The sequence below is a fragment of the Monodon monoceros genome, unplaced genomic scaffold, assembly GCF_005190385.1.
Source record: "Monodon monoceros isolate NGI ecotype Baffin Bay Population unplaced genomic scaffold, NGI_Narwhal_1 Super_Scaffold_3, whole genome shotgun sequence".
NCBI classification, from domain to species: domain Eukaryota; kingdom Metazoa; phylum Chordata; class Mammalia; order Artiodactyla; family Monodontidae; genus Monodon; species Monodon monoceros.
In genome coordinates this window covers 39,160,612-39,176,485 of record NW_021703780.1, presented here as the reverse complement: position 1 = coordinate 39,176,485, position 15,874 = coordinate 39,160,612, and the positions used below count along the sequence as shown (strand labels likewise).

At 42.5% G+C, this 15,874-nt stretch overlaps 1 protein-coding gene across 8 annotated transcripts in view; it reads left to right on the top strand.

Moving 5' to 3' along the window:
- Positions 1-15,874, top strand: part of ANKS1A (ankyrin repeat and sterile alpha motif domain containing 1A) — a 187,845-nt gene that overhangs the window by 65,965 nt on the left and 106,006 nt on the right. For 4 of the 8 annotated variants that reach the window (XM_029244363.1, XM_029244361.1, XM_029244360.1 and 1 more), the window contains exons 2-4: positions 8,946-9,026; positions 10,817-10,973; positions 12,872-12,934. In XM_029244363.1, coding sequence (XP_029100196.1) covers positions 8,946-9,026; positions 10,817-10,973; positions 12,872-12,934 — 301 coding nt within the window. Of the gene's footprint in view, positions 1-8,945; positions 9,027-10,816; positions 10,974-12,871; positions 12,935-15,874 lie in introns of those variants that run through there. The other 4 variants (XM_029244366.1, XM_029244365.1, XM_029244364.1 and 1 more) reach the window with 2 other exon arrangements.

Below are 15,874 nucleotides of genomic sequence, written 5' to 3'. Positions count from 1 at the left end.
GTATTTCTGAGGCTTGCTGTACACTTGATTCCCTTTGCCTTTTTTTGTCCCGTTTCCTGGATGCCTGTCTTCTCTCTTGGTTTGCTCGCTTATTTGGTAGAGCGCATCCTCCAGTCACTTCCTGATAAAAGGGTGTGTGGGAGGTAAAATTTAAGACTCTGCATGTCTAAAAATATCTTTATTCTCTGTTTATACTTGACTGATTCTTTGTCTGCTATAGAATTCTAGGTTGGAAATCATTTCACCTTCAAATTTTGAAAGCATTGCTCCTTTGTCTTATGGCTTACAGAAACGAAAGCAGTAAGACTTCTTGAAAGTCTTGAAATTATTGAAAATTCTGATGCCAGTCAGTCCTTTGTATGTGAACTGTTTTTCCTCTCTGGAGACTGTATTCTCTTTATCCCATGTATTCTGAAATTTCACAGTGTGCCTTGGGATGGGTCTTTTTAAAAATTATTTATTGTACTAAGTATAAGATGGACTCTTTGAACTGGAAGTTCATATCATTCAGTTCTAGGAAAATTTATTTCTTTGATAATTTTCTCCTCTCTTTCTCTGGAACTCTTGGTCCTCTAATTTTCTTATCTTTTCTCTGGAATTTCCTATCTCTTTTTTGGTTCCAATTTCTGAAGGATTTACTGAACTTTATCATCTAGCTCTTTATTTATATTTATATTTCTACTGTAATTTTTTTAAAAATTATTTTATTTATTTATTTTTGGCTGCATTGGGTCTTTGTTGCTGTGCGCAGGCTTTCTTTAGTTGCAGCGAGCGGGGGCTACTCTTCATTGCGGTGCGCGGGCTTCTCATTGCGGTGGCTTCTCTTGTCGCAGAGCATGGGCTCTAGGCGCATGGGCTTCAGTAGTTGTGGCACGCGGGCTTCCGTAGTTGTGGCACATGGACTCAGTAGTTGTGGCTCACAGGCTCTAGAGCACAGGCTCAGTAGTTGTGGCTCATGGGCTTAGTTGCTCCACGGCATGTGGGATCTTCCCGGACCAGGGCTCGAACCCATGTCCCCTGCATTGGCAGGCGGATTCTTAACCACTGTGCCACCAGGGAAGTCCCACTACTATAATTTTTTAATTTCCAAAAGCTTTACACTGATTGTTCCAATTTTTTCTAATCCAGTTCTTGTGTGATAATAGGCTTTTTTGGTTGAAGTTTTATTTGGTTCCTTAGAGTCCCTTTATTCTGTTTGTTTTGTGCTCTCTCTTTTCATGTTGAATGCTTTCCTCAAATGTATGGTTCCTCAAATGTATGGTGATCCTTGGTTGTCATTTTAATTTAAAAGTGAGACACCAAAAAAGCCGATTGGATGGTCTATATAGAGGTGGGATGAACTTGTCAGGGTTGGGTTTTGTATGCTCTATCTAGGGTGTTTGGGCAGGAATCCACCTGCTTTGTTGGGGAATCCCTGAAAGTCAGCATCTATTGAACCGTTCTGTGGAGTCATTTGGTTTCTACAGGAAAAAATCTTCTAACCTTCTGTTTGCAAGTGGAGGGTAGGGCTCTTAGCATTTTGGGAGCCAAGTGGGTGAGCAGGTCTGGAACCTCGTCCTTCAGGATGTAAACTTCCTTTTAGGGCCTTTGTTTTCGGTACAGTGCCTCTTCCTAACTTCTGCTGTTCCTAAAGTCCCTGGGTTTAGAGCCCACCTGGTTCAGTTTCTTCACAAAATAAATCCACCTTCTCCTGCCTGGGTGCAGGGGTAATAGTCTACTGGCTGCCCTGGATGTGACCGGAGACCTGGTGGGCTAATGCTGCTGCATACAGAATTTGTATCCAGTCCTCGTTTTCAGCCCCTCCTCATCTCTGGTCTCCTGTGCCACCAGCTACTTCTAATCACTGACCCTTCCCAGGGTGCTTGTGTGAATTGGCATCCCCTTCCCTGGATGCAGGGATTCACTTTCTTAGCTTTGCTAATTTATCTACTTTTCATCTTCCAAAAATGTTGACATTTTATGTTCACTGTTATCCTTCTCGTATTCTTTTTTTGTTTGTTTTTACTCTCATTTTAGTGGGTTTCAGGATTGAGCAGAAATAAAAATACATGTTCAGTTTTTCCCAGTCAACTAGAATTCCTTTGGCATTGTTTTGGGGGTTTCTTGTCTGATCATTTCATGTCTGTAAGTTGTGTCTTTCTTCAAAGATCACAAGCTTCTTTGACAATGGGAATGGTTTCCTAGACTCCTTATTATCTCTCCTTTTACCCTCAACAGTTAATTATGTAGAAAGCATTTTAGTAAGGACGTGTCAAATTCATTTGAGTAAGATGAAGTCTTTTTAAAATTAGACTGACTTTGGACAGTGTTTCCTTCTGTTGGAAAACTGCCAGTCCTTCCTGAGGTTCAGAGATAAATCTGCCTTTGCAAGGATAACTAAAAGAGGAAAACAGAGAAGGCCTTTGGCAGAAAAAGGCTGATGAGACAAACTCCTGTTTAGACCTTAATGATTTAATGAAGAATTGATGGAGAGCTGCCCAGAACCTCTCTTCCCCCTCAAGTTTGTTGCCGTTGCTCCCTCTTCACAGGGTCAGTGATGGAGCAGGCCCTTTTCCGAGTTGGTGTTCTGAGAGTCTTTGACTTCCTAAGGACTAATGCAGGAGGAGACCCACAGAGCTTCAAGTTTTTTAAAAAAATAAATTTATTTATTTATACTTGGCTGCATTGGGTTTCTGTTGCTGCTCGCGGGCTTTCTCTAGTTGCGGCAAGTGGGGGCTACTCATTGTGGTGTGCGGGCTGGTGGCTTCTCTTGTTGTGGAGCACGGGCTCTAGGCATGTGGGCTTCAGTAGTTGTGGCACGTGGGCTCAGTAGTTGTGGCTCACGGGCTCTAGAGCGCAGGCTCAGTAGTTGTGGCGCACGGGCTTAGTTGCTTCGTGGCATGTGGGATCTTCCCGGACCAGGGCTCGAACCTGTGTCCCCTGCACTGGCAGGCAGATTCTTAACCACTGAGGCACCAGGGAAGTCCCTCCAAGTTGTTTTGTCTCAACAGTTAAGGTCAAGAGCCTGAATAAACTAGAAGGAATATGCATTAGAAGTCAGACGTGGGATTTTGTTTCAGTTCCACGTTAATTAGCTATATGACAATCAGTAAGTCATTTGGACTTCAGTTTTCTTACCTGTAAGATGGAAATAACAACATGTATTCCCTACTTTATAATATCGTTGTAAGGGCAACATACATGTTTGTCAACATTTGAGCACTGTCATTTTAAACTAACCATGTAACCATGGTATTCCAGACCCTCATCTGCCTACTGACTGGACATCTACACATGGGAGTCCAAATTCATTTCAGCCTCAACTAATCCAAAACAAAACTCCCTGTGCCTCCGCCCTTCCCCTGCCTCATACTGCCACAATCACGAAACAAAGCAACACGGGTTTTCCTCCTCAAGTTACTCTCTCATTAGCCACTGAATTGTTCACACACACCCGCCCCCGCCCAATTTGGTCACCAGATCCTGTCTTTTCTATTGAATCTATCCTTTTTTCTCAGCGCTCCTTACCACTGCCTTTATTCAGGTCCTTCATGCCTGAATTGCTAACTGGTAGCTGGGCTCCCTGGATCTAGTCACACACTTCTTCCAGTCTATCGTCTATACAAATGCTTAGCATAATGATTTTTTTTCAAATTCGGAAATATTTAAAACCATCAGCAGTATGGTGGATAACAAATTCACTAAGTTCCCACTTCCCAGCTGTCAACAGAAGGATTTCTGTAAAACTTACATCTTATCATTCCCTGCTTGAAACTTTCAGTGGCCCATGGGACCCTTCATGACCGGGCTCTGCCTGCCTCTCCATCCTCGCATTCACCATCATGCTCCAGCCACTCACAGGTACTTGCACTTGCCCCAGTTTGCTGGGACTACTCAGGAGACCTTGAATTTGGGCGTTTCCTCCTTGTTTCTCCTGCCTGGCTGATTCCATCTAAGCTTTAAAGGCTCAGCTTAAGTGTCTCGTCTGTCTGCAAAGCCTCCCTTATTCCCATTTCCGCATGAGCTATGCTTTGCATACTTCCTAGAATTCATGCAGTGTATCGTCATTTGTTTACTTGTCTGACTTCCCCACTCTCCTCAAGGGTGGAGACTATAACTTTCTGGCGTATGGAAGGTAGTGCCTAAACATTTTTTCAGTTGAACTGGATTGGACACTCTGCCAGCCCATTGAGATGCCATTACTTGTCTGTGTGAAGTAAGCAATTAGGTAACTGGACAACATGAAGCAAGCTTGCTGACAGCTAAGAGCCACTGTAGGATATCGTTTAGTCCTGATCCCACAGAGTAGTCACAGATGAAAGTGGACTGGCCACTTTGGTTCCAACTTACGGTTCTTCTGTCTCTGTGTTTTATGTAAAGATACCTCAGATGCAGTATGCTTACATGTCCCACCCATCAAGAGATTGTTGCCATTTTTAATGGATAGAGAGTAGCAGGTTTGTTACACTACACAGAGATCGTGTCACACTGGGGTCGCAGGTTAGGAAAAACCGAATGTTAGAAGTTGCAAACTGGTAGCCCTGGGCAGTTCCTTGCACAGTGCTGTGCTCTGGGAAACATGAAGGAGTCCCTTAAAGGGCTTAAAATATATGGTATGGAAGCGCAGCATAAAGAATTCACTGTGGTCCAAGGTCAAATGTAATCAGTGCTGTGGTGATGGTGCACTAAATGTTTAGGGATCTCCTGTACCTTTCTTTTTCTTTTCCTGGTTCTCTTGGTGCTTTGTGCTCTGCTTTTGTTTGTCAGTGATCAGCCCTTTGGTACTTACTGCTTTAGAGAAACCTAATAGGACAGCTGTGATAGGGGGGAAGGCCTAGATTGTAAATAGCTCTTTTCTTGGGCTGCCAAAAGGGAAGAAACTTGGGTGGAGGGGGATGTTACTACCATCCTGTCTGAAGCTAAGATTCCAGGCAGAGAGATGACAGTTCTCTATCTTCATTTAGGTTTTATTTAATATATTCCCCATTCCCCCAAATTTTTCCCCATGAGCATTTAGAAGAAATGCTAGTTAGAGCAAAAGGAGGGGAAAAGGCCTTACCCAGTTGGGAAAGTTGCAGCTTTATGCAGGAAAGTGCTTATCTTTCTGCCTTGTCTTTTCTAATTGTTTTGAGGTAGTTTTAGTGCTGGTATGGGATATCCAAACTTAATCACCTCTAAACCGGAGACATGGAGGTAAAAGTTAGAAAATGACAGAGGGCTTGCTCAGTTCTGCCTTTTTGTTAAAAGCAAGGGCAGTTTAAACCTCAGTTTTAAGGTTACTTTGGGACCTGGATTGAGATGGTTGAAGAGGTAGCAGATTCCTAATGCAGTACTAGGAGCTGACAGACCTGAGCTCCCAGCTGCTTTAACCAGTGTTACTATTCCCTTTTTCCCAACTCCTCTTGTTTATTCCAGTCATCTTGCTATTGTGTGCGACCTTGTATGACTGCATCGTCGCTTCATCTTGTCATCCGGTTAGATCACAAAGTCCCTGTTTGGCCAAAGGCCAAGAGCACCATACATGGGAGTTTTGGATCTGCCACTGATTTGGCTTGTAATTTGGGGCAAATAATTTGTTTTTGGGTTTTAGTGTCACCTAGTTTATAATAGAATGATGATTTTTTGTCTTGTGGGGCGATTTGAAACTAGGTATGAAAATTGTAACCTCCTAGGTTTTCCAGATCTGTTTCACTTTCCATCGTTCTATTCATTGTCAGGCATAGGTATATTATTTTTGGTTTAGGAAATTAGGTATAAATGTGACAAAGAGATCATTGCTTTTAACTCTTCATTTGGAAGGTGCTATAGGAATCCAAGCTTAGTGGAGGATGGGGACACCAGGAAGAAACTCAAGCTCCTGACCTTGTCACCAGCTTCCTTAGTTGACAAGGAACAAATAATGTAGCTGTCAGTACACATGTCCTCTCTTTTCACTTAAAATTTATCTTAAGCTTTTAAGCCAAATACTTACATGCTTATTAAAGTGACCCATGTCACACATATACAACCATTTATTATTAACATTTCATTTTTTTCTCTTCTTTTCCCTGTACATAGGTTCCTTCCCCTCTTAAAAAAAATTCTAAAAAGACTACCACATGAATGTATTCTCACTGTGTTTTACATAGTGTGGTAGAATACAGAGCAGAACGTGAAAGTCCCCCTTCACCACTCTGTGGTGCCCCCGCGGCACACGCTTCCTTCCCCAGAGGGAACCACTGCCAACACTGGATGAGCATGCTTCCCATCGCCATCCAAGGGTGTGTGTATATGCGTGTGCATGTGTGTGTGTGTGCATGTGTGTACTTATAAAATGAGGGCTCATCTTTTGAATATTATACAATGACTTCTTTTTTTTCACTTTAACACAGCATATCTTATAAAATCTTTCCACGTCAGGACAAAAAAGTCCAACTTGTTTTCTTTCCTTTGTTGTTAACTGTTACGTAATAATTCATTTTATTGGGGTACCTGGTATTTAACTCCCTACCTATAGGTGGACGTTAAATTTGTAGTTCTTACTCTTACAGTGGATCAGTCCTGAACAAGGATGTGTCTTTGTGCGCGTGTACAAGTGTTTCTGTTGGGTAGTGCCTGAAGTGGAAATGCTGGCCCAGAGTGAATGCCTATTTTTGGTTTTGGTGGGTGCTTCTGAATTGTCTTCCCAGAGGAACTCACCAATTTAAATTCATACCAGTGGTATTTAAGAGTGTTTGTTTCCCTGATCCTTACAAGCGTTTTATAATGTCATCATTTTCATTTTTGTCAGTCTGATAGGTGAAAAGTGGTATGTGATTATTTTAATTGGCATTCTTCTAGGTTGTGTTTCTGTAGATATAGCCTTGTCTGATTTCTGTCTTTTAGGAATCCCTCAACATTGCCAGTTACTTGATAACATTTTTTCTTATTTTCTTAGGCTGAATCTCTCTATCTGTTTTATGTCCATCAATTAAATGTGGTGTAGGGTGGGAATTGTTTCACTTCATACAGCTTTAGACAGGAGATGGGGTAAACTTGTGCACTCAATTTACAGTCCGGATAAATGTCTCTCATATATATTTTTTCTCTACAATATTTACAATTTTCTTTCTTTTTTCTCCTTACCATTACATTGTAACCTCTATTCTGTCTTATTACACAGCAATATAAATAGTATATAATATTCTATCTGTCCCCACCTTAGTTATCATAGTCATTTCTCTGTTGATGGACTTTTAGGCTATTTCTAAAATTTTATTGTTATAAATAATGCTGCTTCCAACATCTGTGTAATAAAGGCTCTGGGCCCAGATGGTTTTACTGGTGATTATAATTTTAGTGCTCTATGTCAGTGATTCCTGAATATAGAAATGCGTAGATAGCTGCCCAGGTGATCTGTGACTTAAACCTAATACTGATATCACCCAATAATGATAGCACAAAAAGCAAAAACTTTAGACCAGCTTCCTTTATGAATGAAGATGTGAAAATGCTAAGTAAAATACTCTCAAGTAGAAGTCACTGATATGGCCCTAATGGATAATGGCCAAATAAGGTTTACTCCAGGAATGAAAGAATGGCTCAACATTAAGAAAGCTATTGATAGGGCTTCCCTGGTGGCGCAGTTGTTTGAGAGTCCGCCTGCTGATGCAGGGGACACGGGTTCGTGCCCCGGTCCGGGAGGATCCCACATGCTGTGGAGTGGCTGGGCCTGTGAGCCATGGCCGCTGAGCCTGCGCGTCCGGAACCTGTGCTCCGCGGCGGGGGAGGCCACAGCAGTGAGAGGCCCGCGCACCGCAAAAAAAAAAAAAAAAATTAGTTGGTTCACTGTGAAAAACTATGATATTATCCATAGATGCAAAAATGTATTTAAATTAAACAGTATTTCTAATACATTTAAAAAGGAAAAAAATAAGATACTTCCTTTACATGTTACAGAGTGTCTACCTCTGACTAACTGCCAATAGCATTAGCAGGACAGAACAAGGCTTCCCTCTACTACTTAATAGTATTTTAGAAGCTCTGGCCAATGTAGTAAGGTATGAAACAGAAGTCAGAATTAAGGCTTTGAGGATTAAATGAGACGACATTTCAACCATCTTAGTCTGATTCAAATAAGGCACTCAAATTGTAGATTCTGTTGTTATTCTTTTTATTACCAATAAGACATATTCACAAAGGAAAGACAGAATTGTCCCTTGCATCTTAACACATGTATCCTGCTGCTTTTATGAATGTGGGTTCTTTGATCTTGGTCCTTGTGGTTGAATGATCCTGATTATCTGGTCTAGAGTTTCTCTCAAGACTTCAGTCACCAGGAGTAGAGGTGGGTACTCAGTACCTGTAACTGACTGAATGGTTTGGTTCAGTGATTTTTTAAAATTTTTGGCTGCATTGGGTCTTCGTTGCGGTATGTGGGCTTCTCATTGCGGTGGCTTCTCTTGTCGTAGAGCATGGGCTCTAGGCGTGCAGGCTTCATAGTTGTGGCACGCGGGCTCTAGAGCGCAGGCTCAGTAGTTGTGGCACACGGGCTTACTTGCTTCACAGCATGTGGGATCTTCCCGGACCAGGGATCGAACCAGTGTCCCCTGCATTGGCAGGCTCATTCTTAACCACTGCGCCACCAGGGAAGTCCCTTGTTCAGTGATATTTTTGATGACCTTTCAACGAGCTGTTCTTACAATCCTGACAGTATTCAGAGACACGAGTCCCAGAATGAGTGAGTAATAAAGTTACCAATGAGGAGAATGATACAGGAAAACAAGCTCTGAAATGATGACACCGTTGTCTTGATACTTGACTCCTTGTTCAGCACCCCATTGTGTACCCTCAGTGCTGTGCATTTCTGTAGTAAGTAGCTGCTTTCTTTTATCAGGAGTCATGTGGAAGTAACCCGTTTGGTTAACCGCCACACAGAATCCTTTTCCAGGCAGCTAGATGTCTCTAAATTTGGTTTGTGACTTCAGTCTTTTTTTTTCCCCCTATAGCATCTGGAGAGGGCCAAATGTGAACTGTGTTGACAGCACTGGGTATACACCTCTGCACCATGCTGCTTTGAATGGCCATAAGTAAGTATTAACGTGCTACATTCCTGCCCCACTCTTCAGAACCCAGGCCTTCAGATTGTCTTTTTAAATTTTTTCCTTCTGTAAAGGTGTACAAAGCAGGGATGCTGAAGAACAGAGAAAAACTAAATTTAGTCCGTCCAGAATTCTTGAGTCTCTCTTTAGTGTATAATATAAACATCATTCCCCACCCCACTCCCAAAATAACTTTAACCAAAGGTTAAGTTTTACCTTTCTTCTGCTTATTCTTTTCCCCTTTGAAATGGGGCAGTGCCTTGCAATGATCTGAATACGAAGCTCAAATGTGGGGCAGCCAGAATATAATGGTGCTGGATGATGTATTATGTAACCAGTCCCTTTATAAACTGAAAATAGATCGAGTGGTCATGAGAAACTTTCTTTCTGTTGACTTTATCTTTCTGCTTGCTACTCTTTCCTCATAAAATTAGCCTTGTCCACAACAAGAACCATTTTTAAGGGGAAAAATAAATAAATAATATGGCCTATTTAATTCCCTTGAGTATAGAGAGGTTATCAGGAATTTGTGATTTGTGTGGGGTTTGTCTGGGAAGTTTTCTGGAGAAGGTGTGCTTTGGCAAGGGGGTGGGTGGTGGTTTGAGAGAAGGCACAGGTTTCAGTGGTTTGGCAGCTTGAAGAGGGCGCTGCCCTTCAAGTGAGGTAGAATGGCAAGGCTCAGAGCAGGAGCAGGCCGAGTGGTGGAGTACAGTACGTAGATTTGCCAGGAAGAATGAAAACCAGAGTGTAACGGAAGACAGGGCATCGGGGAGAGTTTGAGGCCTAATACTAAAGGAGATAAGCAGTAGAAGTTTAGTTTTTATGGGGAAGGATTATTGGGACCATTTAGATTTTTCCGAGCGAGAACAGGGCCCTACCACCTCATGGTATTCTGTCTCACTTTTGCAATATTTGGCCCAGCCTAATTGATGCTGATGTGCCGGAAAGAAGCAATGGCTGTTTCCTTCTACTTTAAACTTTTCTAAGATATATGGAATGTGATCATTTCCTGTAATGTGGTCTTTTCTATAACCATCTTAGACAAAGCTAACAGAAAATCTGTAGAGACTCCCTCCACCTTAAATGGTGGGTAACCTGAATTAAAGTGAATCTCAGACTTAAATGACTGTAGCTTGTTAGCCAAGTTCATCTCCAGATGCTGTTTTTATTTACAGTGGAGATTTTCTTTGACCTCATGTGCGTAGGGATAGTTATACATTTATATCTACTTAATTAGTGGTGTCACCAAGAAGGAAGCCAAGTCCTTCTTTCTGGATGTATCAAGTGATACCATATGCATCTGGCTTATGTTTGCAACCGCTTTAATTCTGCTCTGCGTGTCCGCTTCCAGCTCCCACATCACTAAGTGCTCTGAATAATGTGGTGAATAATGATATTTGTTTTGCATGACTGCTTTTATGTAAATTCTATCCCTGAATGCTGTTTCAACATCACAAACAAGGAAACATTGCAAGGTTTAGACAAGGGGACTAGACGTTTTCAAAATAATGGAAAATAGATGGATTATGTAGAAAGCCCAGATAACACCAGGAGGTGATGAGCCAGTGTAGTGTGCCTCAAGATGGCGCAGCTGCTGTCAACAGCTGTACAAGTAGCTCATGGAATAAAAGGAAGAGCTGGGCGGTGAGCTCAGGTAGAGATGGGGAGCCAGGTGAGATAATCTCTGTGAAAGGGCTTTGTGCCAAACAGATGTGCAGAACTGTTAGTACGAAAGACTTGTGGGTTCTGCAAACTCATGATTGATTTTTGCCTTCTAGGGATGTGGTCGAGGTTCTTCTGAGGAACGACGCGCTGACCAATGTGGCTGACTCTAAAGGCTGTTACCCTCTGCACTTGGCAGCCTGGAAAGGAGATGCCCAGATAGTGCGATTGCTCATCCATCAAGGGCCCTCACACACCAAAGTCAATGAACAGGTTGGAGGGAAGGGAAGCTTTCTCCACTCAGCTACAGCCAGACCTTGGCAGCCCCATCACCGTCTCAGTCCCGTAACTCAGATCTCAGGGAACCAGCTCTTCCCTGGCCTAAGGGTGATTCCCCTCTTCCCAGCGCTACTCCTTCTAGTGCGTCAGGGAAACCTTGTACCATGAAGGGTGCATTTCATATGCATTTGAATCATGCAGATTTGGAATAGTACTGTAACAAAGTTATAAATACTCACCTCAACGTGCAAAACTGGAAATAATGCAAATCCTGCAAAATTGCCCGGAGTTCATTTCAAACTGGTGGGCTTTTGCCATCAACGTGGCAGTACAGCTTTAGCTGGTAAACAGAAATACTCCCAGCATGTGTTGGTACTATGTGAACCATGCCCTTGTTTTACGTGCATCAGAACTTGCAGAAGTGGTGGTACGAGTGCTAGTGCTGAAAAATGAACTCACAAAGACACGTGAGTGGAGGTCTGAGGTGATTCAGCAGAATGAAGGTCATTTCCATGTGTCCTCTAATGTTCATTTACTACTGACCATGCTTTGACAAAGCAGAGAGAATTCTTAAAAAATAAAAAAGGCAGCATTTGAGCAGAAACACCACACACTGGCCATGGATTCAGATACTCTGAGACTGTACCTTCTCTTCTTTATATTTATTCCTTTGGGAAAGTTATATTTGAATTATGTAAGTTCTAGACAAACCTCTCATAAAATACACCTCCCTGTAGTTTGGATCTGAGATGGTGTCGATTTGCGAGGAGATGGGCCCTCTCTGAATGACAAGCCATTCTCCTGTTGCCCTCTCTGCTCTGAACTGAAGTAGATACTTTTCTTATTTGCTTGAAGGAGAGAGATGCTGCCCTTTCTCAGTAAGCTTAGGACTGTTTTACTAGTGACTTTGCTGAGAGGAGATCGTTCAGTCACCTGGAGGATTAGATCAGGGTTATTCCTCAAAAAAATAGGAAACCATTCTTGAAGTCCCCCTGTCAGCAAGACCATGCACATTCTCAGTGAGCTGTTAAGAGCACACTTTTGATTCAGAGAAGGGCAGCTTCACTGTGAGGGGTGAGAAAACTACAGCAGTGCTCCCAGCTCTCTCCACTTGGAGATTGTTTGTGTACAGCTGTTCATTGGCCTCCCTTTCCCCCTTCTGGCTGTATTTTCTGGGTAGGTGAGCAACAGACATTCAAGATCATCAATGAGGATGTTTGTTTTATAACATTAGGAAGGAAAATTGTCTCTTTAGAATTGCCTCTTTAGAACCTAAATGCAACTTTACTCCTCCTGGCTAATATGACAGTAATTTCTCTTATCTGGAGGAAATTTATAAAAGAGGTTTGCTTTTAACTAATATTCCTCAATGTGGAAAAATCTAGTCACCCATTAAAGTCCTTCTCGTTTAAGAAATTTTCAGCCACCATTTCTAATCCTGTCTTTGCTCACTTTTGCCTTGGAACACAGCTGCTTGGATATTTGAGCCACTTGAGTATGCTAGCTTGTCCTGCTCACAGCCGCCTCCCGCCTGGAGTGTCCACTGATAAGTGGGACCCAGCCCAGTGCTTTGCATATCTGGCAGGCAGGTGGGTGGGGCAGGGGCTGGGCACAACGTCTGCAATAGCTCGAAAAACCTAATGCATCTAGGCAGTGGTTACAAGTACTTCACTGATTTATTAAAAACCATTAATGTTGCTTCAGTTGGAAGCTTGGATGAGAGGGGTGATGAGCGCGGTGCCCTGGAGGTTGTCTTCCCCATTAACTTCCTTTTGAGGCACCCAGAGGGCAGATCCAAATTGTCTAGTGTTGGGCCCCCTCGGGGCTGTGCATTGCTTTGATATATTTCATCCATTTTATCATCACATTTTCTTTTCCTCTCCTTTTTATAGAATGCTCTTGAGATCAAAGAACTCAAAAAGTACGGCCCCTTTGACCCTTATATCAATGCCAAGGTGTGTACTTTTCGCTGCCAGGATTTCTCTGCATCATTTCTCCAAGCTGCACTTTCTCTTCGGTCCTCTCTGGCTTCCACTCTCATCCACTCAGACTCTTCTTCATCAACCTGACGTTTGTCTGCTTCAGCCCATCTGCTTCTGGCTTGCCTGGGAATGGGAAAACGAAGCTTCAGTGGGTTTTGTTTTTGTTTTTAAAACCCATACCAATTCTGGAAAGCTTGGGTTCTTTTCCTGGAATGGCTGAAAAGCTTAGAAGTGGCCAAACTGGGGAAATAGAAGGAACCATATTATGGGCATAATTTACTATTGTGATTTCTAAAAGCATTTAAATTCGAAAAAGAAAAGTGCAATTAAAAGATGTTACGCAAAGTAGCTTACTTTTTAATAAGCACAGAAAATGATTAAATTGTACTTCCTAGATTAATTTTTTTTTTTTAAGTTTGCTTTCGATATTTCTCTTGAGATGGAATCCGAACAATAGCTTGTGGTGGAGGTGTGGCAGCCAGGGCGTGGGTGACTCCATTTTACTCTTAAAAGCTGCTGGTGTGGCTCCCGTCTCTTTTCCTTGAGTTTGTGCCTGGGGCTTTGAAGCCTCAGTCCCTTCTCCCCAGCCATTAGCTTCTCTCTCTGCTTGGTCACTCTTGGCCCTTGGAACAGCTCAGAAATAGGAAATGAAGTTGCAGGGCCAAGCAGGGCACTTGCCTTGAGTCTCCCTCCCCCGTGAGGCTGGGATAAATAACGGGCTGATGGGCCTAGTGATGAACGTCCGGCCTCGGGCCTCGGCCCTCCGCTGCCTCTGGAGGCAAAGCTGGTGGGTTGGGTGATGGTGTTAGCCTGTCTCCTCTGCGCTCTCACCTGCTGTTTTTGACTCAAGGTTTCATTCCGATGAGGTTTGCTTTTTGGCAACAATCTGGAGTTTGGTTGAGTCACTGCATTATTCACATCGGCTACCTTTCACTTGGCTCTGAATAATACAGCAGCTGCTGGGAAGGGAAATGTAAGGTCCTTCTGCGCATTTCCAAATGCAAGGCAGATAGTTCATGTTTTTCTTTGAAAATACTGATTTAGCAAATGAAGGTCCCTATGGGCTGGACCTCGGCAGGCTCTACGGGAGATTTCCTTCAGCTTTTGGGCCCTAATCGTGGAAAAGCAGTTTGATCTGGAGTGGGGGAACACAGTAGTTTTAGTTTGCCCACACTTTCAATTCTGTTTTCTAATCTTCAAGATAGGAAGATACTTCATCTTCTTTTTTTTTTTTTTTGGAAGTAGTGCAGCAGAGTGGAAAACCCTCACAGATCAAGTCAGACCCAAGTTTGAATTCTGTGCTGCCACTTACTGGTGTTGACTTGAACAAGTTACTTAATTTCTCTGAGCTTCAGTTTCCTCTTCTATAAAATGGGGTATACCATCTACCTGGCGGGATTATTTTGGAGTTCAAATAAGATCATGTACATGAAGTAAAAATATCTGGTTACTAGTAATATTTAAGGTCCTAATTTTAAAAGGTATATACCATGTGGTATTTCTGAAAGGGCGTTTTGGAATTTATTCTTTGTTACTAGTGAGTGAAGCTTAATGCAACATTGCTGTATTGGTCCATTCAGGGTTTTGTTTTGGGGGGAAGCACCTTGAAGTGATTGTTTCCCGACTTGGTGGTTAGTTTAGTTAGCTTATAAAGCTCTGATTAAAGGGTAAGACTTTTTTTCTTAAAAGCACATTTTCCTATCCCTTGATTTTGTACACATAAAAGAAACTTCGTCTAAATGGAATAAGAACTTACTTCTCTCTTTGGAAATACAGTCTTCCCTCAGTATCTGAGAGGATATTGGTTCTAGGACCTCTGTGGATACTGTGTTCAAGTCCCTTATATAAAATGGTGTAGTGTTTGCACATAACCTACTTCTATCCTCCCATACACCTTAAATCATCTCTAGATTACTTATAATACCTAATAATACAGTGTAATACGATAATACAATGTAAATGCTGTATAAATAGTTGCCACTTGGTAAATTCAAGTTTTGCTTTTTGGAACTTTCTAGATTTTTCCCCCTGGAATATATTATTTTTAAGCATTACCTTTTAAATTTATTTATTTATTTATTTATTTATTTATGGCTGCATTGGGTCTTCGTTGCTGTGTGTGGGCTTTCTCTAGTTGTGGCAAGTGGGGGCTACTCTTCGTTGTGGTGCACGGGCTTCTCATTGTGGTGGCTTCTCTTGATGTGGAGCATGGGCTCTAGGTGCATGGGCTTCAGTAGTTGTGGCTCACGGGCTCTAGAGTGCAGGCTCAGTAGTTGTGGCGCATGGGCTTAGTTGCTCCGCAGCATGTGGGATCTTCCCAGACCAGGGCTTGAACCCATGTCTCCTGCATTGGCAGGCAGATTCTTAACCACTGCACCACCAGGGAAGTCCCTCTCCCAGAATGTTTTTGATCCATGGTTGGGTGACTCATCAGATGCAGAACGCGTGGATTAGGAGGGCCAACTGTACTACCCTTTGCCTCCACCCCACCCACCACCCCCTCAAAGGCCAAGTGACGTAAACTCCGTTAAGGGATAAGGCTGTTTGGGTTGTGCTAAGAATGCAGACTCTTCTCAGGCTGATTCAGTTCTAACCTCCCTAGGTTTTATGGGTTTTCATTGACCTGGTGTGTCTAGGAATTGTTTTTGCTAAAATACATTTGTGTGCTAAGTCCTATCAAGCACCTGTAGAAATTAAGAAGTTGCAGATGCCTTTCCTGGGAGCAGAGGTGGTTTTCATGAGCTTTTATCTTCCTCTTCACCTTATGGACCTTTTCCTGTTTCAGCAAGTCAGCATAAACCAGTCCAAATGTACATCATCCTTAGCTAAGGTGAAACTATTAAAATTGTTTACTTACCCCCTTTTAAAACAATTTTAACTTAGTCTGAATATCATAAGATGAGCAGTAGTCAA